The following is a 24280-nucleotide window of genomic DNA, read 5'->3' as shown; positions in this document are numbered from 1 at the left end:
TTTTTTTTTTTTTTTTAATACAAGGGTTTTACACAGACTTTTGCCACCAGAGGGGAAAAAAGCTACATTTTCATTCTCACCGTTTGGAGCTCAAAATGTAGCAAGCTGTAATCAAAAACTTGAAGCCAGAAAAGATAAAGATATATGTCACTTGGGTGTGTGTCTGAGATCACTATTTAAAAATAAGATGTTTTGAAACAGTTCAAACTAGAAAACAATATCTTGTGCCCAGGACAAACTTTGCACATACCCAAAAAGACAAATACAAAAATAGTTTGTGCAATGAAGGGAATAAAATTGTTTGAGGATTGCAGAATATAGATGTCAAGTGTCAGAGGGGGAGCCATGTTAGTCTGGATCTGTAAAAAGCGACAGAGTCCTGTGGCACGTCTTTGTTGCTTTGTACAGAATATAGATGATGATATAGACCTCAGTCTAGCAAGGCACTTAACCACATGCTTAACTTTAAACAGGTGAGTAGCCCCAATGACCTTAATGAGAGTACTCATGTGCTTAAAATTAAGCACACACTTAAGTGTTTTGCTGGACTGGGACCTAAGAAGACACCAACTCGAAATCTAGTCAGTTAAAAACAAATGCTTTCAGGTGGCCCCTACCAGTATTTGTGGTTTTACCATCATGTTTGCCTGTTTTTTAAATGTTTTTCTTCGCCCTGTGGCTTGTGTGAATGATTCATCCAAACTACAGGGAAAACCAGCTGAAGGCCTGACCATAAATGACCTCCATATTCTCCCTTTGACCCCATATTGCAACATCAAGTCTTATTCACATGAGCAGTCACACTGACTTCCATTTGTGAGTAAAGTTACTCTCCTGTGTGTTTGCAGCTTCAGACCCTCATAGTAAGGAAACTGTGACACTCCCCAGACACAAAATGTTGTCAAATACACAAAATAAACAAACAGAAAAAAATGTTTTTTTTCCTTTCTAATAAGTTTTAGTGGTTTTAGATGTTACTTATAATAAGAGTAGACAAAACATGTTCAGCGAGATGTGATTTTAAATTGATGCTGTCCCTTAAAATTTGGGGTTTATGGTGGGTTGTTTTGTTTTTTTTTAAGAAAAGAAAACCTGTAAAAGGAACCAACTTTTTAAAGATTGTGCTATCTACCCTGAGACAATCCATGATTTTAGATGAGTGGCCTTATAAAAATATACTCCTGTATTCTACACTGATAGCCAGAACCATTGCAGCCTCTTTATTATCAGTTGTAGTACTTTGGATCATTACTGTAGAAAGCTGTAGTGCTATTTATAAGGATCTCATGCAGTATGGCCCTGATTCAGCAATGCACTTATTCACATGATTAATTTTAAGTGTGTGCTTTATTCCCATGTCATAACGAGTCATGTATGTGGATGAATTAAGCAGGTGCTGAAGTGTTTTACTGAATAGGAAGGGTATTATTACTAACATGCTTAAATTTGAGCATGTGTTTAGGTGCTTTGCTAGGTCACAAAAAATAAAACGCTGTTGCAACTATGGGCAACACGTGCAGAGGCATTACAGAACAGAGCAGTGCTGAGAGATTCTCTGTAAACGGCTTTAAGGGGCCATACCTGGAATACTGTATTTTAATCCAGTTTCTGAAACTGCAGAAATCACAGAAATCATGTGGAGGGAAAGCAGAAAATAGGAACAAAATGTGTTAACCATATGAAGAAAGATCCAGAATAGCCCCTTCCAGTGATGACCCTTAAAACTTTTCAGTTGCCTTATCTTATTAGCTAAGTTCAGGATCTACAGTATTCTGGTTCTTCATATGGCAAACATTGAGATAACCTTATATAAAGTACAACTGGAATGCTTTAAGGGTAACTCCTGTCCCATGTTCAAAGCACCGTAGAAACATTCACTAATTAATCTTCATAAGATCCCTATGAGGCAGGGTAATAGCATTATTATCCCCAGTTTGCAGACAGAGGCGCTGAGGTGAAGGGATTTATCTGCAGCCCAACAGCTAGCCGGTGTAAAATTCAGGGATGAAATTCCACCCTGCTGAAGTCAACAGACGTTTTGCCGTTGACTCACCGGGGAAGGATCTCTGCTCAGACTCTCTGCTCTATGCTCAAGCCTCCATCCCACACCCCTTCCGTAGTAAAAGAGCTAGCTATGCCGAGGCTGGCTAAATGATGACTCAGGGCTTGATCCTGCTCCACTGAAATCAATGGGAGTTTTGCCATTGACCTCAATGGAGATGCCTACGCTGCAGCTGGGCGCAAGCCTCCCAGCCAGGATCGACAGACTTGTGCTAACTTGCTGAAAATAGCACTGTGGACATTGTTTTAGAGGGGCAGCCGTATTAGTCTGTATCAGCAAAAACAATCAATGAGGAGTCCTTGTGGTATCTTAGAGACTCACACAATTATTTGGGCATAAGCTTTTATTTGGGCATACACCCGCCTACTGGATTTTCCACTCCATGCATCGGATGACGTGGGTTATCGCCCATGAAAGCTTATGTCCAAATAAATTTGTTAGGGCTTGTCCACACCACCAAGTTTAGTTGACAAAACTTAGGTCAACACCCAAAAGTTGACAAAACAAAAATTGCCAAAGGGGGTTCACACTTGCTCCCTCTGTCAACAGATCATGTCCACACTGAGGACACCATCATTGACAGGGTGAGCAATGCACCATGGGGATGTATCCCACAGTGCAGTGTTGTGGGAAGGACGAGCTGATCATTGCGCATCTTGGGATTCTCTCCGAGTTCTCTCACAGCCCCCTCAGCTGCCGAGAGCAGCGTCATGAGCAGCTTTGTGAGCTCTCCGTGCTGAGGAATGGCAGAGCAGAACTACAGCCTGTCCCCCTCCCCCTGCAGTGGCAGTCTGCCTGGTGCTGGGTCCCTAGTGCTGGACAGAATCGGAGCACTCCAGTGATTTACTCTTTGTTCCCCAAAGGGAGCAGCATACAGATACTTCCCGGAGCTTTCAAAAGGGAGGGGTCCAAGCCTGCAGGGCAGCAGAGACCAAAACACTGAGCAGAGCACTCAGGGCAGGCATCGTGGGATACTGACGGAAGCCAGTTCTGTCGACAAAACAATCAGCAGTGTCTATACTGGCTCTTTAAGGACAATAAAGGGAGGGGAAAAGTCTCTCATAGGGCGTTTTTTGTGACAGAAGTCCCATGGTAGTGTGTGTGCTCTTGCTGTTTTGTCACCAAAAGGCAGCTTTTGGTGACAGAACTTGGTAGTGTAGACAAGGCCAAAGGATATGTCTACCCTTACAGAGTTTTTGCACTATAAGTTTCACTGGTGATAGAGAACTGCTGCTTTGGGTACTCACTGAGTTCCTCAGGCATCAGAGAGTGTTTATACCTGATGACAGCAGCTCTGTAGGTCAGGTACCCCACAGTGCAGCTCTCTCGATAGGTCTTGTGGGAAGGGGGGGGTGTGAGTGGAAGGTATTCTGGGTCCCTGCTCAGTGCCCCGTGCCTCCCTGCTTCATGTCTCAGGAGCCCCGTTACTTCTTTGTTTCTTCCCTGGCATTTTTTAAAAAACTTCCTGCTGTCTGGCTGCTTTCCCTGTCACATCTAGAAACAAAGGGAAAGGAAGCTTCAAACTTCCCGGGGCTTACAGGGGGAGGGGCAGACGTCCCTGCGTCAGAGTTGCGGATATGCTGGCCAGAGCGGTCACTTTTGGAACTGGGATATCCTCCGGAGGCCAAAAGGTGTCTGCATTGCTAGAACATGTTGTTAGGTAAATAAAGCAAGTCCTCACTCACCTCTCCAGCACCCGAGTTCGTGCGGAGTTGGTATGGGGCACACAATTCTGTCAGAGACCAGACACCAATGCGTTGATCAACGGGCTCACACTATCCTTAGCTCAAAAAGCTTTAGAATAAAGCAAGTCCTCACTCACCTCTCCAGCACCCGAGTTCGTGCGGAGTTGGTATGGGGCACACAATTCTGTCAGAGACCAGACACCAATGCGTTGATCAACGGGCTCACACTATCCTTAGCTCAAAAAGCTTTAGATTAAGTGTGGCCCCTTTATTAGGGGTGAGCATCAATATTTATACACAGAAGTAAACAAAGTGATTAACAAAAGATAATGGTCATGCATAATCAATCAAGATTTTACAGGAAAAGCAAGTTAACAAGTAAATGCATAGAGATAAAGGCTAATGGCTACTTGAGAAAGGGGGTGTCATGAGTAGTTTGCAGGTCAGTGTTTTGTTCAAAAGGGTTCAGGAAGGATTATGCAGAGACAGCCAGTCTGGGTGTGTTTTGGCTCCCCAAAGTTCACCAAAAGTTTAGACCCAACATTCCTCCATTTGTAGCTTTGGGATAACTATTAATCAAAAAGCTACACCCTATTTCAAGATCTCAAGGGTCGCTTGGCAATTTCAGCCTGGGCCAATTCGAAGAGAGTAAGGCTTTTAGCTGAAGTGGGAAAAGAATAAACTGACTTACATGAGTTTATGAGGGAGGGGACACACTGAATACAGCAACACAGTATTATAAGGACTACTATGGCCCCAACAACACCCACCAAGAGTTTTTTAACCCACCCAAATTCGGGCAGCCAATTCCATAAGGCTCCCCACCAATCATAAGGTGGCTGGCCAGAGGAGTAGTTTTTAGCCATTTCCCTTAGGTGTTTGGTACGTTGAAAAGTGTCAGAGTAGGTGTCATTTACAAAAACACAGCATTCTTCATTTATGAGGGCGCAAGTTCCTCCCTGGGCTGCTAACATTATGTCTAAAGCCATTCTGTTTTGCAAAGCTAACTGGCGCAGCTGGGACATTTCCCCGGCCTGATTTTCAAATAGGGTTGCAGTTTCATTGGTCAAAGATTTTAATAGTCCCTGTAGACGGATGATAGCACCCTTTAAGCTAGTGTGACCAGCCCACCGCTGCCAGGACAAACCATCACGGAGATTAATATCTCTGTCAGTTTCACGGATGTTACGAACGTGGGGAAAATGAGGGGGAGTGAGGGAGATGCGAGAAGGCGGTGCTAGCCATGCCAAATAACATGACCCTGCCCAATCAGGGGAGAGAAAATAATAAGCTTTGGGCCCGCACACCCAGTATGTTCCATATAATGCGTTTTGGGTATTCCATTTCTCAAAGTAGGAGGTAACCCACCACCCGTTGTACCACTGTTCCCCTGGTAACGCAGAGGGGTCGTTGTGTGAATTGCAGAGGCACAATTTGGTAGTGTTGTTTTTAAAGGGCAGTGTAGTACTGCTTGAGCAGTTGTAGAAGGCAATTGTGTATTCTTTAACAATTAGTTGGACACCCTTGAGCTCTGAGCAGGGCTTTTTAAAAACTGACTCTGAAAACCTGCCCCTCCATGAAAAAGTTGAAAAGGTTGGATCGGGGTGAGGGATCCACATATGGGATAAGTGGGATGCGCAAGGCTTGAAGCCAAGATTTTTACTAAAGGCGGTGCCATTAAAATATATGTTGCATTTACTTGTTCCCACAAAAGTTGACCCTTTTCCTTTAACAAAACACAGTGATCCTGTTTGATTGGTTACCCTGAGATATTTGTTAATTGGCACTCCTGTTGTGTTCCATGTAAGATTGGGTTGGACTGGATCTTTTATTCTAGTCGGTGGCATCCAAGTCATATTAGCAGTGGTTAGGGGAATGGGTGTGAAGGGGAGTCCCTGTGCTGCATTTACTGGAAATTGAGTACATACCCAGCAATTACTTCTATTTCCTAAAATACGAGTTTTAACCTCGTGGGAATATCTAATAAAAGCATTATCTTCATAAGCAGAAAATAAACTAAAAAAGCATAAAAAAAAAACATACAGTTGTCAGAATAAAGGGTCCTCTCATTTTTTCCGAGTCAATTTAAGTCTAATGTCTGAGAGAGGTAAGCTGCTCCACTGGTCGAAGGCAGTGTCCTCAGTGGTGACAAGAGCTGCTGGTCCGTCACTGTGGTCCACTACGGCTGGCTTGACGTGGGAGTGGTGGATCCAAGATTTGCGTCCTTCCAGGAACACTGCAATCTGGGTTGTCAAAAGAACCTGGTGGGGTCCAGTAAACCTTGGCTGGAGGGTGTCGTCACGAACGAACTTTTTGGCCCAGACGAAGTCCCCTGGTTGGAACGGGTGGATCTGTTCCTCCAGCGGCACGGTCTGGGAAAACTGCGAGGCTTTCCAAAGGGTACGGAGGCGAGCCTGTAGGGAGAGAAACTGACACGCGGTCATATGATGCCCTCCCAATAGTGAAACATCAGCACATGGTAGCGCCCCGCCTTTGAAAGGGGGGTGTCCATAGAGCAGTTGAAAGGGGGATAATTTCAATGCGCGGGTTGGGCGAGTACGAAGGTGAAACAGGACCAAAGGAAGTACCTGAGGCCACTATAATCCTGTTTCCTGACAGTATTTAGCCAATGTAAACTGGGGTGGTAGGGTGTATGAAAGGAGTGTGAAATGCCCAGTCCTTGTTCTAAACGGCCAAGGACATGACCAGTAAAGTGAGGTCCGCGATCTGAGTCGAGCACAAGAGGGATGCCAAAACGGGGTACAATGTCTTTAAGGAGAATTTTCGCCACTGTGGCAGCAGTACAATTAGCAGTAGGAAAAGCTTCGACCCAGGAAGTCAGAGGGCAAACCAAAACAAGGAGGTGCTTTTTCCCAAAAGCCTTTGGCATATCTGCAAAGTTAATTTGAAGATGTTGAAATGGAGCAGCAGGCGGAGGTTTTCCACCCTTAATTTTGTTAAGAGGCGGAGCAGGTCCATTACGCTGACATGTGCTGCATGCTTTTACTATTGATAGGCAATAGGGTTGAATGCCTGGAGCATACCAAAAGCGAGCGATGGTGTCCACGAGGGCGTGCGTGCCGTAGTGACCCCCTTTATCATGGTGCCAGCGAACTGCCACGGGGTATGTGGAGCGAGGGAGGCAGGCTCGGCCATCTGGCATAAGCCAGGTCCCTTTGACCAGAGTGGCCCCGAGGCTTTTCCACGATTGTAGTTTAGCAGCGGGTACTGGTACGGGGTGCGGTGGAGTAAAGGAGGAGGCTGCAATAGCCAAGGTGGGCATGGCTAAAGGTAAGGTGGCAGCCTTCTTGGCGGAGGCGTCAGCCAGGGCATTCCCACGGGTAACGGGGCTACTATTTTTAGTATGGGCCCGGCAGTGAACTACAGCCAGGACAGAGGGTTTTTGGAGGGCGTCCAAAAGCTTGTGGATGAGGGGGAGGTGCTGAATGGGTTTACCGGCAGCTGTCTGGAAACCTCGAAACTTCCAGAGGTGGATATGACAATGCACAACTCCAAAAGCATATTTGCTATCAGTAAAAATGGTAACGGTCTTACCAGCGGCCAACTGGCAAGCTCGGGCCAGGGCATAGAGTTCAGCGGCTTGGGCTCCCCAGTTGCCTGGCAGTGAGGCGGCCTCTTGAATGTTCCATTCAGAGGTGACAGCATAACCAGTGAAACGCTTGCCATCAACATAGAAGGAGCTTCCGTCCGAGAAGAGGATGCAATCGGGATTGTTCAGTGGCACGTCAAACAGGTTGTCTCTTATCTGTAAGATGCTGTAAACTACTTTCACACAGTCGTGCTGATCCTGGAGGACTGGCAGGTCAGGAAGCAAGGTAGCTGGATTAAGGGGTCCACACCTTTCAAAAATTAGGTTAGTGTCTTCTAAGAGTTCGGCCTCTAGCTGTTGCTGACGATGGGCCGAAAAGACTTGGGTTGTGCCCCTACGCAGAAGGGCTGACAAGGCATGAGAGGTCCAAACCGTGGTAAAATGACCCAGGGTTAGGCTCTTTGCCTTTGTGATTAGCAGGGCTGCTGCTGCCAGAGTCCGGGTGCAGGATGGGGTTCCCTGAGCGACAGGGTCGATTTGCTGAGAGTAAAAAGCAAGCGAGAAATGGTGGGGCCCGCTCAGCTGGGTAAGGACACCACTAGCAATTCCGCCCCTCTCGTGGACAAAAAGGTGAAAGGGTTTGCTGTAATTGGGGGGGCGGAGAGACATGGAGGAGGCCACACTGTCCTTGAGTAACTGAAAGGCTTGAATAGTGTCCGGGGACCACTGCAAAGGGTCAGGAGCAAGGTTAGCAGTGAGTCGGTGGAACGGTTTGCTTAACTCCCCGCAGGACGGCAACCAGGGGCGACAGAAGCCAATTAATCCTAAGAAACCTCGAAGTTGTTTCTTGGTGTTCGGTAGAGGGCAGTTTTGAATAGTCTTTATGCGGGCTGGGTCCATCTGTCTTCCCTCTGGGGTTAACAGGAAGCCCAGATATCGGACCTTCTGTGAGACCCACTGAATCTTTTTAGGGTCTACCTTGTGGCCTCTGGTGTGTAGGTATAATAAAAGTGCCTTACCATCGATGTGGAGGGCAGCTTCTTCGCGATTACCTAATAGGATGTCATCTACGTATAGGACCAATGTGGATCCCTGCGGACTGGTGAAACCTTCCAAGTCGTGGCGGAGGCACTGGCTGAAAATCGTGGGGCTGTCTCTGTAGCCTTGAGGAAGTCGTTGCCAGACATAACTTTGTCCCTCCCAGGTGAAACCAAAGAGATACTGAGAGTCTGGGTGCACAGGAATGCTGAAAAAAGCTGATTTTAAGTCAATAACAGTGAACCACTCAGCATCCCAGGGGATTTGGCTGATGATAGTAGCTGGGTCAGGAACTACTGCATGAAGAGGGACCACATACTGATTAACAACTCGTAGATCCTGTACAAAGCGCCAACGAACAGGGTCTCCGTCCTTTTTAGGAGGCTTTTTGACAGGCAGTATAGGGGTGTTACAGGGAGTGCGCTGAGGGCGGACTAGTTTTTGTGCAATGAATCCCTCGATAATGGGGCGGATGCCCTCCCGGGCTTCCAGCGACAGGGGGTATTGAGGGACTGACGGGGGGGTTAAGGAAGGCTTCACCTGAATCCTTACGGGCTCTGCCGAAAGGAGCAGGCCAACATCAGTGTCAGAAATTCCCCAGAGGGTTGGAGGCAAGTCAGTGAGGTCAGGGGAGAGAGAGGGGGGTGTTTCCCAATTACCCTGAGTAGGGGCCGAATCTCCTAACACTGTCATCAATAATCCTACCCCTTCAGGAGTGCAGGTTAAAGTAGCCTCAAGCTTACAGAGTAAATCCTGGCCCATCAAAGGGATCGGACAAGCTGGGGAAAAAAGAAAACGGTGAGGAAAACATTTATCAGCATAAATAACATTTAAAGGCAAAGTGAGTCCCAGAGACTGTGGGTTGCCCTCCACCCCAGTCGCAGTTTTAATCTCAGAGGATAGCCAGGGAGAGGGGGCATGATTTAAAAGAGAGAAAGTAGCCCCAGTATCAATGAGGAAAGAGACAGGCAGTCCCTGGACTGAAAGGGTTAAACGAGGCTCTTTGCTGGGAGGGGAGAAAGTGAGAAAGGAGCCGGCTAAAGACATTAAGGAAATAAGACCATCACATTGTTTGCCTTCGCCCCCGGGGTACCGTCATTGAGGAGGCTGAGTTTGCTGCAGCTGCTGCTGTTTCCCGTAGTTGATCCAGGCCTGGGGAATGGGCTGAGCTGGTGGTGCAGGGGTGTATTCCTCACTTGTGTAAGCATCTGCGGATGCAACCAGACCCTCTGGGCGTCCCCAGGGGCATTCACGTTTAAAGTGACCGGGCTGTCCGCACTGAAAACAATTTCCTGATGGCTGGGGTCGCCAGGACCCTCTTCCCCGAGCACCCTGGAATCCCCTGCCACGGCCACGGCCTTTGCCTCGAACACCGCCGTGAAAAGCTAAAGCCATCAGCTTATATTCTTCCTTTTTCTCTTTCTTTTTACTACTTTCCCTTTCTTTCTCCCAGGCAAAATCAGCTACATCCAACACTGAAGTGACTGACTCACCTCCCCAACCAGGGCGAAACTTTAAGAAGTAATCCCTTACAGGGGGCACCGACTGATTCACAAAAAAAGAAATAAGAGTAGGGTGGTCTGCTTCTTTCTCAGGATCCATCTGAGTGAACATTCGGGCCCCCTCCAATAGCCTCGACCAGAACTTTCTGGGCGGCTCATCAGATTCCTGCCGAATCTGCATGAACTTAGCCTGATTAGGCGAGCGGCGAGCCATTTCCTTGAGTCTCTCTAACAATCGCTCTCGATCTGTTCGCAGCTGAGTCAGCCTTGGCTGAGTCCAGTCTAGGGGATTCCAGCCAGCGGCCAGATCCCGCCTATCCATCCAAGTAAGATTAACTGCATTGCTATCTCCCCATGTCCTTTCTGCCATCCACAATCTACTACGTTCCTCTCCGGTCAAAACTCTACTTAACAACTGATCCACATCCGTATAAGTAGGATTATAACTTAAAAACAATCTTTCTAGAAGTTCTATGATCTTTTGGGGATTTTCCCCAAAAGACCCTGACAACCGTCCCCACTCTTTCAAATCCCATTCTAGCCATCCTTTATATTCCACAATATTAGCATGTTGTAACCGTCCATCATTGCCCATATAAGGTTGATCGTGCACCTGTAAAGGCATCTCTCTAACTATACTTTTATTACTCGCAAGAGATTTGACGGGGACATCCTCTGGGCTATCCTCAGGGGGGGGGCATGCACCCTGCTGTATCTGCTTGGACATTAGCCTAGTAACTACTCCTCCCGAGGTTTGCCCCTTCATTTCCTCCTCATCCTTCTGCAGAGATTCCAATCTGGGATCCTGCAGATTCCCCTCTGCTACATGGAGAGAGTCCCCCTGCGGAGGAATAGGGGCAGGTGCAGAGGGGACCAGCTGACGAGTCAAAACACGCCGTGGTCTACACCCTTCATCGAAATAACCTGGAGGGGGTTCACTCTCAGGAGAGTACCTGACTGCCATAATTTTTAAAGATTTCCACAGCTCTGCTGCTGTGTCCCAACAAAACCAGTAACATAACTGTCCCGGATGGTCTTTTTCGATCTGGCTCTTTACTCCTCTTAAGGCAGCCTGTTCGAAAGAGCCATACGAAGGCCACCTCATCTCCGGGTCGGCCAATACCGCGGTATACCCAGTCCAATTCCTTACACATAGTGTGTACAACTTTTTCCTAGACATTCCTGTCTGTACTGGGAGTTTCCCTTCGTTCCATAACTTATTTACAATCCCCAACGGACTCTCAAGAGGCACGCTAGTCCCTTGACCCATGGTGTCTGACAGGAGCCCTCCAACTGGCGTTTACCCTGCTGTCCAATACACGACCCCTCAATATTGAATTGGCTGGGAGAAATCTCCTGTGGCGCCTTGCCAATTCATATATGAGTGGTCTGACCACTGGACAGAGGTACCGCACCAGAAGGAATCCCGGACGAGCCCCCAAATTGTTAGGTAAATAAAGCAAGTCCTCACTCACCTCTCCAGCACCCGAGTTCGTGCGGAGTTGGTATGGGGCACACAATTCTGTCAGAGACCAGACACCAATGCGTTGATCAACGGGCTCACACTATCCTTAGCTCAAAAAGCTTTAGATTAAGTGTGGCCCCTTTATTAGGGGTGAGCATCAATATTTATACACAGAAGTAAACAAAGTGATTAACAAAAGATAATGGTCATGCATAATCAATCAAGATTTTACAGGAAAAGCAAGTTAACAAGTAAATGCATAGAGATAAAGGCTAATGGCTACTTGAGAAAGGGGGTGTCATGAGTAGTTTGCAGGTCAGTGTTTTGTTCAAAAGGGTTCAGGAAGGATTATGCAGAGACAGCCAGTCTGGGTGTGTTTTGGCTCCCCAAAGTTCACCAAAAGTTTAGACCCAACAATGTCTTCACTTTCACAGCAGGGCAAAAAAACCAAAAACAAACAGCAGTAAGAGCTGTAGGCCTCTCGTGAAGGTGGTTTTCTTTTTGCAGTGAAACTTCTGAGTTTCATTGCAAAAAGTCATTAACAAGTATAGATGCTCTCACAATTTTAGTGCAAGAAAGGGACTTTTTGTGCTTTAAATGGTAAGTGTAGACATACCCTAAGTCTCTAAGGTGCCAGAAGGACTCTTTGTTGTTTTTACTGTGGACGTTGGGCTTGGCAGGCGGCTCAGGCTCTCAAACTCACCCAGCTCCCCTGGTCTGAGCTCAGGTGGCTAGCCCAAGTCTCAGCTGGAACGGCAACGTCCACACTGCTATTTTTAGTGTGTTATCTTGAGCTAAACTAGCATGAGTCCAGATCACCAGGGCTGTGAGGCTTACTCCCAGCTGCGGTGTAGACATACTCATTGGGAGCAGGCTCGAGCCCGAAGAGTGTGTTCCTGCCAACCCTACTGACAGTAGAGCTTACTCCTGGCAGTCAGTGGGGCAACACCTAATGTAAGCACTGTGCGTGGTATTGAGTGTTTACAGGTTCAGGTCCCAAGGGAGGATATGAAAACCATCCATTTAAGGGTATAAATACCAATGCAGTAGAGGGATTGCTAATTATGGCTCAAGGAAGACATAGCGAGGAGTAACAAGATGAATTAAGAAAAGGTAAGTCACATTAAGTCCAAATTCTGTCAAAAACTTGGAGATGATGCAGGGAAGAGCCATAAAAATGATCTGAGGGCTGGAAAAAAAAAGCTGTATAGTGAGACACTGGAGCCATTCAGTTTAGCTTATCAAAAAAAGGATTTATTACTGTGTATAAGTACCTCCACTGGGAGAAAATACTGGGTATCAAATGGCTCTTTAATCTAGCAGAGAAAGGCAACACAAGAGCCAGTGGGTGGAAGTCAAAGCCATACCCATTTAAAAGAGAAATAAGGCACTAATATTTAACCTCAAGGAACAAACTACTAAGGGGAGTGGTAGATTCTCCCTCTTATCAAGAAAACTGTCTGTCTTTCGGGAAGATTTATTTTAGTCAAACACCAGGTAGTGGGCTCAATACAGGAGTAACTGGTAAGATTCTCTGGCCTGTATTATGCAGGAAATCAGACTAGATGATCTCATGGTCCCTTCTGGCCGCAAGATGTACAAATCTATATAAACAAAGATGGACTGTTGTGAAATTAAGAGCCAGGTGTGCCCAAGTACAGAAGAGAAGACTGCACGAGATTTGCCACATTCTAATTCTGGTCATATGTAGTGATGCTGTAGCTGTGCTGGCCCCTCCAATTTTTTTTTCTCCTCCTCCTTCTCCCCTCAATGACTGGAGAGGTGTTAACAGGACACTTCACCTTGAAAATGAGTGAACTGCTTATGCTAAACTATCTGTTCCACCTTGTACTTAGCTGTGATTCTCAGAGTGCATTTCTCAGACCTGCGGAAGAGCTCTGCACAAGCTTAGAAGCTTGTCTCTCTCACCAACAGAAGTTAGTTCAATAAAAGATATTACCTCACCCACCTCGTCTCTCTGCTTCTGGGGGAAGAATGACCCAAGCACCTCAGCAAAGATTAGTTCTCCTGCACTCACCATCTAGGGCTACGTCTTCACTACCCGCCATATCGGCGGGAAGCAATTGATTTCTCGTGGATCAATATATCGCATCTCATCTAGACGCGATATATCTATCCCCGAAAGAGCTCCTATCGATCCTGGAACTCCACCAACCCGAACGGCGGTAGCGGAGTCGACATGGGGAGGCACGGATGTTTATCCCGTGCCGTGAGGACGGTAGGTAATTAGATCTAAGATACTTCGGCTTCAGCTACGTTATTCAGCCCTAGTGTAGCGTAGACCAGCCCTAGGACTTAAACTATCTTCCAAAAAGATTCTGCAGGGTTCCCATGCCAGACACGTTATTAATTATTATGTCTATAGCACCAAATGTGTGCTAGTCACTTTATAGCCAAATAAGGGAACACATGTCCTGTCCCAAGGAGTTTACAATTAGAGATCCAGTCCTGCAGACTCTTACTACTAAGTGTAATGTTTATTACTGTGGCCACGTTCCTTAGTGCTTTCAAGATTGAACTCCAAACAGGCAACATATAGACAAAGGATGGGGGGTGGAATACAACAAAGAGCAAGAGACTGAGTGGAGGAGTTTGGTATGTGTCTTGTTAATTGCTTGTTTTTATATTGTGTGTGTGTGTTTTTTAAATGAACGATTGTATGAGGTAAGCACTAGGATTTGTACGTGTCCTGGAGGAAGTGCATTCTGAGCAGGGGACTTGAAGGAGGAATGGGTGGCGGGATGGGAGGCTAGGACAGTTTGTTTTACTGCAGAACTGATTAACTTGATAGAGCTGGTTTACATTAATTACCCACCTCCTGAGCCTGTTATCAGTTTGTTCTCTGGTGAGTATGGATTCTTCAGGCCCATGTCTTTCTAATCTCTGTGAAGTGCCATACAAAGTTAGTGCACTAGCTCTCGTTTTGATAATAATAGCAGCAATAATAATTAATACCAAGGCCAAAGATCAGACTTTTTTTTATGGTATCACATAGAATATTTCCATCTTCCCATTCCCCAGTGAAATTGGCGCCGTTTTAGGTGAAAAACTGTGATATGAGGCTGAAAGAAGGTCTCCCTCTCCTCCCTTCCACCTCCACTGTACCCACCTACCACCAGAAAGGCCTGGGTCTGAGGGGTTGGATTCCAATATGATAACAAGCCGTCCTTTCAAGTAGAATCTTTAGACTTCTGCTCCAGGGAATTTGGAAGTTGAACACAGCCAGGAACAAGCCCCTGTTCAGCTTTCTATAGGTACTGCACGTGGCCCCCTGGAAATGATTTTGGCTGTTGTCACCATTTCAGACTGGTTAACCACAGACTGGTTAACCACAGACTGAAAGGCTGGTAGCACAGACCCATACCTTAGGTTAGCCAATCAGCTACCAGTAACCCGGTAATTTATACTAAAAGAAGTAACTGAAGAAGAAAATGATAAAAGGTCTGTTATATACTGTGCTAAACTTCATAGATTTTTAAAGGGGCTGTGGCAGGGCAATGACTCGCTGGCATGGTGCCTCCTGCTGGCTGTCTGGGGAATTAGCTCTTTCCAGCCCAGAGCGCCCTCTGCAGGCCGGTGGCTCTCCCAGACCCCGGTGCCCTTTGTCCAGGGGTTCTGCTCATCACTGTACCCCCTCACTCTGGGTCTCCCCTCCCAGGGGAACCCCCAACCCTTGTGCCTTATTTTTCATTTGAATTTGCCTGGATTTAACTTCCGGCCACTGGCTCTTCATGTTTCTCTTCACTAGATTGAAGAGCTATTTAGTACAGGGTATACTTTCACCCAGTGTAGGTATTTAATCACATCTATTTTAAAACTCTCAATTCACTTTGCAAAATTTGACTTTTGGTTCAGTGAAATACAGTTTTCTATGGTGCGTCACTTTCTAATTGCAGGTGTCAAGCAATAATTTGAAAAGCAGCAGGATGCATTATTTATAAATATTAAAGATCAATAATAGCAGTTGGTTGCAATTAGTTGTCGAAGCCTCTGAAAATTAATAAGAATGACAAATTGCAGTGCCAGCTGAGAGACGTCTGCAAAGCTGTATCCTTGACGATGTCCAAGAATGAGGGTTTGGTTGTTCTATTTTTCAACATAAAACCTTTAACCATAAATCACACCCCAACTGAAATTAAGGTGAACGGAGCCCTCAGCAGGCAGCTCTAAATAATATTTCTCATTTATTTATTTTAAAATGTTGGCTCACTGGTGCAGGCTATTGGATGCATATCTTGTTTTCATAAGGGACCGTAGGTGACTGAAGCTCTACAGTATTATTCTATATATATTGTTATGCAAATATGCAGGACACATGCTGAGCAGACAAAATTGCAGTTCATTTTACAATGACAGAACTTTATTAGCCAACATGGCTTAAACCTGATCATCCTCTCGCTTATATCTGGGTAACCCCATTGACATCAATGGAGTCATGCGGGTATTATAGTGTGATGAGAGGAGAGTCCTGATCTTTCCTCTCACCCCTTGTGGTCCCCCTGTCTCCATTCTCAGTCTTCATTGCTGTGGATAACACCCCCCTCCTCCCTCAAGGCCAAGAACACAACCTTGGGGTCATCTTTGCTTCTGCCCTCCCATTCTCAGTGGTACCAGTCAGATGACAGAACAAGGAGTAATGGTCTCAAGTTGCAGTGAGGGAGATCTAGGTTGGATATTAGGAAAAACTATTTCACTAGGAGGGTGGTGAAGCACTTGAATAGAGGTGGTGGAATCTTCTTCCTTAGAGGTTTTTAAGGTCAGGCTTGACAAAGCCCTGGCTGGGATGATTTAGTGGGGGAATGGTCCTGCTTTGAGCAGGGGGTTGGACTAGATGATCTCCTGAGGTCTCTTCAAACCCTGATAGTCTATGAATGTTCCCCTACATCCAGGCTGTGACCAAACCCTGCCTTCTTCCTTTACCTCTCCAGAGCGCTCCCTCCTGATTGCTCCATCCCTTGCCAGTGATCTGGCCTGCTACTGCCTCAGATATTAACCTCTTCTCACTCCATCCTGCCTTCACATCCTTTGCTTTGCCCACATCACACGCCACTTCACTGACTCCCTGTTGCACTTTGTGTCAGGTTAGGACTTCCCCTTCCGTGAGCGATGTAGTTACCCGATGTACTAACCCCTGGCATAGACAGCACCATGTCGACGGGATGGCTTCTCTTGCTGACATAGCCAATGCCTCTTGGGGAGGTGGAGTACCTACGCCAACAGAGAACCTCTCCTGTCGGCATACGTAGCGTCTACACTAAGCACTACAGCAGTAAGTGTGGATGTATCCCACACACCTCCTGGGTGTGGGGCTCTGTCCTATCTAGTGGCACCGAGACCACTTAGAGAGAGATGAATGAGTCTGCTCTACAGCCTTAGCTAAGAGCCGCATGGTTTTTACCTCATGCAGCAGAGGCTCACGCATTTAGCTCCAGAGGTCCCAGGTTCAGTCCTGCCTGCCAACAACCGGGGTCTGTCGGCATTACATAGACAAGCCCTGAGACTGCAGCTCCGTCTACAAAAATGAGTGTGCCTTCTCCTCAGTTAAAAACACAGCCAACTAATCGTTCACATGCAGTGTCTGAACTACCAAGGTGTATGTATGTGTTTCTAAATGGATTAAACACATTAGCCTATTTCTGTAATGCATATCCTTCCTCGCCTCTCCCTTTCCCTGTGCTGGGTCTCTTGTATGTCCTGTCCATCAGTCTGTAACCTTTTTGGAACAGGCCCCTACCTGTCTTCTCTCTGTTTTCTGCTATGTATCTAGCATTCTTATGGGCGCTAAATTTAACAATGGTTGGGCAGTTGGTGTGCTGAGACAGCTGCCCATCATGTTGACCAACCCTCCATCTCTCTGTATCCATCCGCTGTCTCTTGTCTTACACTTAGATTGTAAGCTTTTGGGGGCAAGGACTGTCTTTTTGTTCCATATTTGTACACAGTGGGGTCCTGCCCCACGGCAGCACGGTAGTAAAATAAATAAGCAGCAATATTAATAATCATAATAATAGTATTGAGATGAAATGGCAGATGTGCAGGTGTCACTGTTGCCCTAGAACATAAGAACAGCCAGACTGGGTCAGACCAATGGTCCATCTAGAAGTATCCTGCCTTCTGACAGTGGCCAATGTCAGGGGCATCAGAAGGAATGAAGAGAACAGGTCATCATCAAATGATCCATCCTCTCTTGTCCAGTCCCAGCTTCCAGCAGTCAGAGGCTTTGGGACCCCTGGAGCATGGGCTTGCATCCCTGACCATCTTGGCTAATAGTCATTGATGGACCTGTCCTTCAGTAACTTATCTAATTCTTTTTTGAACTCAGTTATAGTTCTGGCCTTCACAACATCCCCTGGTGATGAGTTCCACAGGTTGACTGTGCTTTGTGTGAAGTACTTCCTTAAGTTTGTTTTAAACCTACTGCCTGTTAATTTCATTGGATGACCCTGGTTCTTAGGTTATGAAAAGGCGTAAATAACACTTCCTCATTCATGTTCTCCACACCAGTCGTGATTTTATAGACGGCTATCATATCCCCTCCTAGTTGTCTCTTTCCCAAGCTGAACAGTCCCATTCTTTTTAACCTCTCCTCATATGGAAGCCGTTCCACCCCCTCCAATCATTTTTGTTCCCCTTTTCTGTACCTTTCCCAAGTCTAACACGACTTTTTAAAGATGATCTATTGGAGAGGATTGGAACCATTCAAATATGTGTCAGAGGCCCTGCACTGCTACAGACTAAGGCCCAGAGTGTCCCAAAGGAGTTAGGCACCTGAATACCTGTGACAAACTGGGCCTAGCTGAGGTTACCTTTTGGCTGAGGTTGTAGTGAGCAGGGCGATAGCTGCAGGAGACTCAGCGCGGTCCATCCCCCTGAAGTTCTGAATGGCTTTTGGGTTTGTTGCCCTTTGCCTAAATACATTTCAATAAGGACTTAAACCAAATGGCACAAAGATGCTCAGAGAGTAAGAGCTGATCAGAGGATGCGGGGGGTGGGGGGGGGAGGAATGGCTTGGAAAGTTAAAGGAGTGGGAGTGCTGATAGGTCTGAGCAGAGATTTCTCACCGCAGGGGCCTGCCACCTTGCAGCCCGGGCTGTGTGCTGTGTCCTAGGAGGAAGCTGTCAGCTGCAGAGCGAGCGGTCCCTTTAAGGAGCTTTGGGGCGCTGTGTCTTTAAAAGGCTGTATCCTGGGGCCTGGCTCTGGCCATTGTTTCGCTCCGGCTCTCGCCCGCTTGCCTCCTGCTCTGATTAGTGCAGCCGCGCGGGTGACAGGGGAGGCAAGATGGCTGAGATGAGCAAGGGAGTCACGGCGGGGAAAATAGCCAGCAACATGCAGAAGAAACTCACCCGAGCCCAGGAGAAGGTGAATGAAGCCGCGGAGCTGGGGGAGCCGGTTTTACTGGGGAGGTGTCCGTGCAAGGAGACAGGGCGGGGGGCGCTGCAATCTCCTTCCCCCCCCCCCCCCCCAGTTTTCTTCCCCACTCCGCTCCCAAAGGCACTGACAGCCCAGCCGGGGCGGGGTGGCTAGTGCTAGCCAGCCCGGACTAGCCAGTTGGTGCCGCAGCTGCTGTGGCTCAGGGGGGCGCTGAGAGATGGGGGTGGGGTGTTGATTGGCGGCCAGTGGAAGAGAGGTGGGGAGTGTGTGTGTTATTGGGGGGGGGGGGTCACAAACAGCCGAGGCCAGGGAACCGCGCTCAAGCCCAGTGCAGGCTGGACGTGCTTTGCTTTCCCGGGCAGATCCGACCTGTGCATTGACCCCCTTCCCGGGCAGCTTTCCGCGTCCCCGCCCGCCAGGCTGCCGATGGTAACCCCCCCCCGCAGTTCTGCCCTTGCTCCCCTGCACTGCATGGAGGGGGGTTCCCCGGCATGGCACCCCAGGGGGCTGTCCCCAGGGGGTTCCCCCGTGGATGGCTGCGGGCTGTATTACACAGGGAGGTCCCAGCGTGAGACTCTGCGGACAGGGAGGGAGTGAAATGAGCTTGTGACATGGGGTGGGGGGATGGATTAAATCCAGGGAGGTTGCAGCGCTCTCCTCACATGCCTAGCCCATAAATCCAAGCGCTTGGGTTGAACGCAGCCTTTCAAAGGCTATTTTCTGGGCAGACCCATGGATCCTGGCATGGGAAAGGTTACAGGGCCAGGCTTGTAACATGGGCCCAGTAGCGTGAGACCCTCCCCTTGAGATGCTAGCCAACCAAATCTGTCAGAGAGCAGCTCTCCTCTGGGCTGCCAGGCCCCGCTGCTGTTCTGGACCCAGGTTAGCCCCCAGGTTTATCACTGGAGGAGATGCCCGGTGGAGGAAATCAAAATATTTTAAACAGGTTTTCAGGGGGCTGCTGCAGGTGAGGTCACAGCAGCTGTCTCACGCATTTGCTAGGCGAGAATGTGACATTTTGCAACAAGGTTTCCAACCCCCTTGTGTGCTCTAGTGGGGATCAGCAGGGGTGTGTGTGTGGTGGGAGGAAGGATCAGGTCTGTTTCCTTTGAAACTCATTGTTGGCTGTAGATTAAACAGAAATCCCTCATGATTTTTAGAAAGCCCTGCATGGCAATCTGAGCAGCTCTTTGTGCTTTGCTAGCTGGAGGGTGCTAAGCATGGCACCCAAGGGTGGGGGAGTAAAGGAGTTCGACACCACCTTCCTCCCTGTCTCATCCTCTCTTCCAAAACCTAGCACATTTCCTAGTGCTTTCCCCTTTGATTCTCAGATTCCGGAGTCTGTCACTATGCTATGTATGCCTTCCTCCGCTAACATCAAGCTCTTGCTGCTGAGGGATGAATCAGGGTCTCTTTTTTTTTTTCCCTGATGTCAGGGAAAGGTTAGGGGACTATGCAGTGGATAGTTTTCATTTTCCTCTCTCTGAGATCCTGCTCTGGACGCCAGATGCCTCGTCTGTGCAGGGATTATCGGACATTTTATGCAGGGACACTGATCAGCTGTTTTTTATCTCAAGCATGCTCATCTTGGTTTTCAGTGATTGCTGTCAGAGAGATGACATTGACTCAGTAAGGAGTGGTGTGTCTTTGGGAGAATGCTTCTGCCATGACTGTTCCTATCCTCCAGGAATTACCTTTAGCCACGATTTCTTCTAGATGGAAGGGCTGGGTACACAAAACAAAGGGAATGTAAAATACTACCAGATCAGAATGGTGAATGGAGGTCAGAGGCCCCCCGTCCCTGCCTGCCCTCCCTGACAGCGCTCACCAAATTGCACTTATTTAATGAAGCTGGAATTGGGCCCATAATTTTGTCTGACTGCTTTAAAAAGCAACCAAACCGTAACAGCACGGGGCAGCAAAGAAAACGCCTGCTCCTACACACTAAACCAGGGAACTAGGACAGCAACGTCTCTTGGGTTGTAAACAACGTGAAAAGAATTGCAGGGCTTGGTTCATCCTCTGCTTGGCCTGTAGGAACTGATTCAGTGGAGAGTGTGATTCATGTGGCATGGGGATAAGGTGACCAGACAGCAAGTGTGAAAAATCAGGACAGAGTGGGGGGTAATAGGAGCCTATATAAGAAAAAGACCCAGAAATCGGGACTCTCCCTATAAAATCGGGACAGCTGGTCACCCTACATGGAGGAGACCTTGCCCTCTTCTCCTTGGGAATGGCTTGCATAGAGGAGAGTTATTCCACTAATTTAGATACTAGCAAAGTGAGAGGTAGGCGTACCGCAGTAGTTACAAGATTATGCTCCGTTCCACACGATGTGGTAGTATAGGGAGACAAACGCGGTGAGCGTTATGCCATCACCCTGGTATTTGCCAGACTTTATTTCCTTTTAAATAACAGATACATATAAATCATTGCTTGGTGGGAAGAATGTAATGCCACTCTGTGGTCTGAGAGAAGAGTTGTGTATATTTAAAGCCAGACATTAATAGTTGCATTAAGCAAAAGTGTTTGAAGATAAGCTAGGTGCTCAGCACTCAAACCTATTTTAAAAAAAGGTATGAAAAGGTTATCCTGAAAGGATGCTCTGAAAGATACAGCAATTTCCTTTCAAAAACCATATTGAATAAAGTTGAAATAGCTTTGGAGTCCACTGTATTTTAAAAATGCGAATGGTTTTTCTGGGCTCATACGTAACTTTGCTAAGGGGGAGATGTGACCAATGTGAATCCTGAGAGGTGTTAAGAGCTTCAGAGGACTATTTGCTAGGCAAGAATGAACTTTTGGGACAAAGTTAAGTTGGTTTCCTGGAGAGGAGGTGAATGCAAAAATCACCCCTCTGGTTTTGCAAAGACCTAGCCTTTTGAAGCTAAGCCCTGAGAAGAGAACCATTGTCTGCTGCTCACCTGCTACTTGAGGCCAAGATCAAAGCCCAAGCTGTATAAAGGAAAGAACTATCCCTGACTGTATGTATTCTGAGCTAAAGCTGATGCAAAATTGTGATCACAGGAAAGAACCCTAGGAGGGGTTTGAGGGAATTATCACTTACTGGAGCCCTTGGGTGATCTCCGGTAAGCTTATTAGCAGCCATGTAGGTTCTTTTATTGTTTTTTATCTGTTTTCTCTGTAAGGCTTTGACATTAATAGTAAATGTGCTTGCTTGGAAGGGGTTGTGTGGGTAACTTACCACTGTGGGCAGTTGTGCTGTTTATAGCCTCTGGTGAGAAAGCAGTGTGCAGCTGCTGGCTGTTTGGGCCATCTGGCTTGCTGAGGATATCACAATGTAGGCTGGGAACTGTGCAGCCTGGAAAAACTGGTCTGAAGGAAGAGAGACATGGGTCTCCCCCCAAGAGAGGTGATAGCTGTGGAGCTAGAAGCCTGCAAGTGGGTGCCCTTGCTGGGCCAGAAAGGGGGAATACCGGTGCAGTTGCCTTGAACTGACAGATGCTCCAGGGAATTTTCCTTTGCTTTTAAGCATAGGCGCCAACTCCGTGGGTGCCCCAGCTGATCAACGGCTCCCTGTCCCTCCTGGCTGCCGCGATCAGCTGTTCCATGGCATGCAGGAGGTGCTGGGAGGAAGGGGGTAGAGCGGGGATGGGGCGCACTGGGGGAGGAGGCAGAGAGAGGTGAAGGCAGAGATAGGTGGGCATGGGAGCTAATGGGAATGGATGAAGTAGGGATTGGTCCTGTGGCTGAGTGGGGGCTGAGCACCCCTTCCGCAGCTTGCAAAGGAAAAAGCAGGCACTTATGTATTTAAGGCGGGTGTATTTTAGTGCTTAAACGCACGTACAGTGTCCCTGTTATGTATCCTTTTTAGGTCTTTATATTAGAATGAGAATCCTTCCTCCTACATTGATTTCCAGCTTGAGTGCTAAGAGTTTATGATCTCAGCCATCTCCCTGGTGATGAATTTGAGCCTTGTATTGAATGAAGAATGTCTTATTCAGTACCAAATTCACAATGGAATACTGGACACATCCTCTTTCCGCTTCTGAGATCCGTTTATGAAACGATGTTCCTTCAGATATGGTGCCTGTGTCCGCTTCTCACCAAAGCTCTCAGTTTATTTCCAGAAGATACTTTCTTGCCTGAGGCAGAAATATGTGGCAAAGTGGTTGGCTATGTGATTGGGCAATTGGATACAAAATCTTGTATATTCATGTTCAGCCTAGAGTAGCAGTGAGTAAAAATTGTTACCATCTGGTGGCTATTCAGTGATCTATGTAAAGAATGATTTTGGTGTCTCAGGTCGGTTACTAATGGACAGGTGTCCACCTGGCAAAAACAACCATCATAAATAGTACTTACTCACATCGTTTTTGGGAGTTTTAACAGAGAAGCTGGTGATTAATGGAACTTAGGCAAGAAATCACCTCTTGCGGTATGTCTACACAACAGCTGGGAGAGTGATTCCCACCTCCAGTAGATATAGATGTGCTAGCACTTTCTTGAACTAGTGTGCTAAAAATAGTGATAGGGATGCAATGGCTCATGCTGGCTTCATGAATACATACTCACAGATGGGATTTTATTTGGGTGACTAGCTTAAACTGCTGCTATTTTTAGTGTGCTAGCTTGAGCAGAGCTAATATTATCTAATCATCTCTACCTGGACTGGGAATCACACCTCCCACCAGCTGCTGGGTAGACACCTCTAATCATTTAGCTAGTTCTTCTTATTCAGGAATGAGGCATATTGGTGGGACAGGTTCATTGCCGTTGTCTGTCCTGTAGATAACTAGCGGATCTTCAGCTTCTAAGGCTTTAAATATTTTGGTTCTGAACTCACTGTAAATAGGAGAAAAAAGGTTGGTACCGCAAAAATATTACAGATGTTCACGTTGGAGTCATCATAGGCCTAGTGTTGATGTTTGTCGGCCCTTTCAGCTTGGAATAGAGGACACCGATAAAATCATGAGTGGTGTGGAGAAAGTGAATAAGGAAAAGTTATTTACTTGTTCCCATAATACAAGAACTAGGGGCCACAAAATGAAATGAATGGGCAGCAGATTTAAAACAAATAAAAGGAAGTTCTTCTTCACACAGCACATAGTCAGCTTGTGGAACTCCTTGCCTGGGGAGGTTGTGAAGGTTGGGATTATAACAGGGTTTAAAAGAGAACTGGATAAATTCATGGAGGTTAAGTCCATCAATGGCTATTAGCCAGGATGGGTAAGGAATGGTGTCCCTAGCCTCTGTTTGTCAGAGGGTGGAGATGGATGGCAGGAGAGAGATCACTTGATCATTACCTGTTAGGGTCACTCCCTCTGGGGCATCTGACATTGGCCACTGTAGATAGACAGATATGGGGCTGGATGGACCTTTGGTCTGACCCAGTACGGCCGTTCTTATGTTCCTTTTTATGGCATGTAATAAGGGCTCCACAATCTGTTTGTTTTTCTTTTGTTTTTAACCTATAATAGTCTAGTTTCTCATCTAGGTTGTAAATATCTGTTTCCTATGCCGCATGGTCACTTTTCCTAGTGCTTTCCTGATACCAGTTTTACACACAGAATTAAGTCATTCTAGCTCTGTTCCAGGGATTTGCTGTTTTAGGCCTTTCAGTCT

General features: G+C 47.0%; 2 protein-coding genes across 5 annotated transcripts in view; one reads left to right on the top strand and one right to left on the bottom strand.

The window, feature by feature from the left end:
* Positions 1 to 3735: 3735 nt before the first annotated feature.
* LOC127030483 (syncytin-A-like) lies at positions 3736 to 6202 on the bottom strand. Its single transcript, XM_050917117.1, has 2 exons — positions 3976 to 6202; positions 3736 to 3831 (listed from the first exon to the last, which is right to left on the bottom strand). Exon 1 carries the CDS (start codon positions 5601 to 5603, stop codon positions 4344 to 4346), a length of 1260 nt encoding a protein of 419 aa, XP_050773074.1. The 5' UTR covers positions 5604 to 6202; the 3' UTR covers positions 3736 to 3831; positions 3976 to 4343.
* A 12319-nt stretch (positions 6203 to 18521) lies between these two features.
* Positions 18522 to 24280, top strand: part of BIN1 (bridging integrator 1) — a 158284-nt gene continuing 152525 nt past the window's right edge. For all 4 annotated transcript variants that reach the window (XM_050917061.1, XM_050917058.1, XM_050917060.1 and 1 more), the window contains exon 1: positions 18522 to 18682. In XM_050917061.1, coding sequence (XP_050773018.1) covers positions 18602 to 18682 — 81 coding nt within the window. In that variant the 5' untranslated portion in view covers positions 18522 to 18601. The remainder of the gene's footprint in view (positions 18683 to 24280) is intronic.

The sequence above is a fragment of the Gopherus flavomarginatus genome, chromosome 10 (genome assembly GCF_025201925.1).
Source record: "Gopherus flavomarginatus isolate rGopFla2 chromosome 10, rGopFla2.mat.asm, whole genome shotgun sequence".
NCBI classification, from domain to species: domain Eukaryota; kingdom Metazoa; phylum Chordata; order Testudines; family Testudinidae; genus Gopherus; species Gopherus flavomarginatus.
The sequence above is the reverse complement of the archived record's forward strand: the minus strand, read 5'-3'. Positions and strand labels throughout refer to the sequence as shown.

What these genes read in the sequence shown, in the direction of transcription:
- LOC127030483 (XM_050917117.1), bottom strand. Translation starts at nt 5,603, where the DNA reads ATGACTTGGATGCCACCGACTAGAATAAAAGATCCAGTCCAACCCAAT.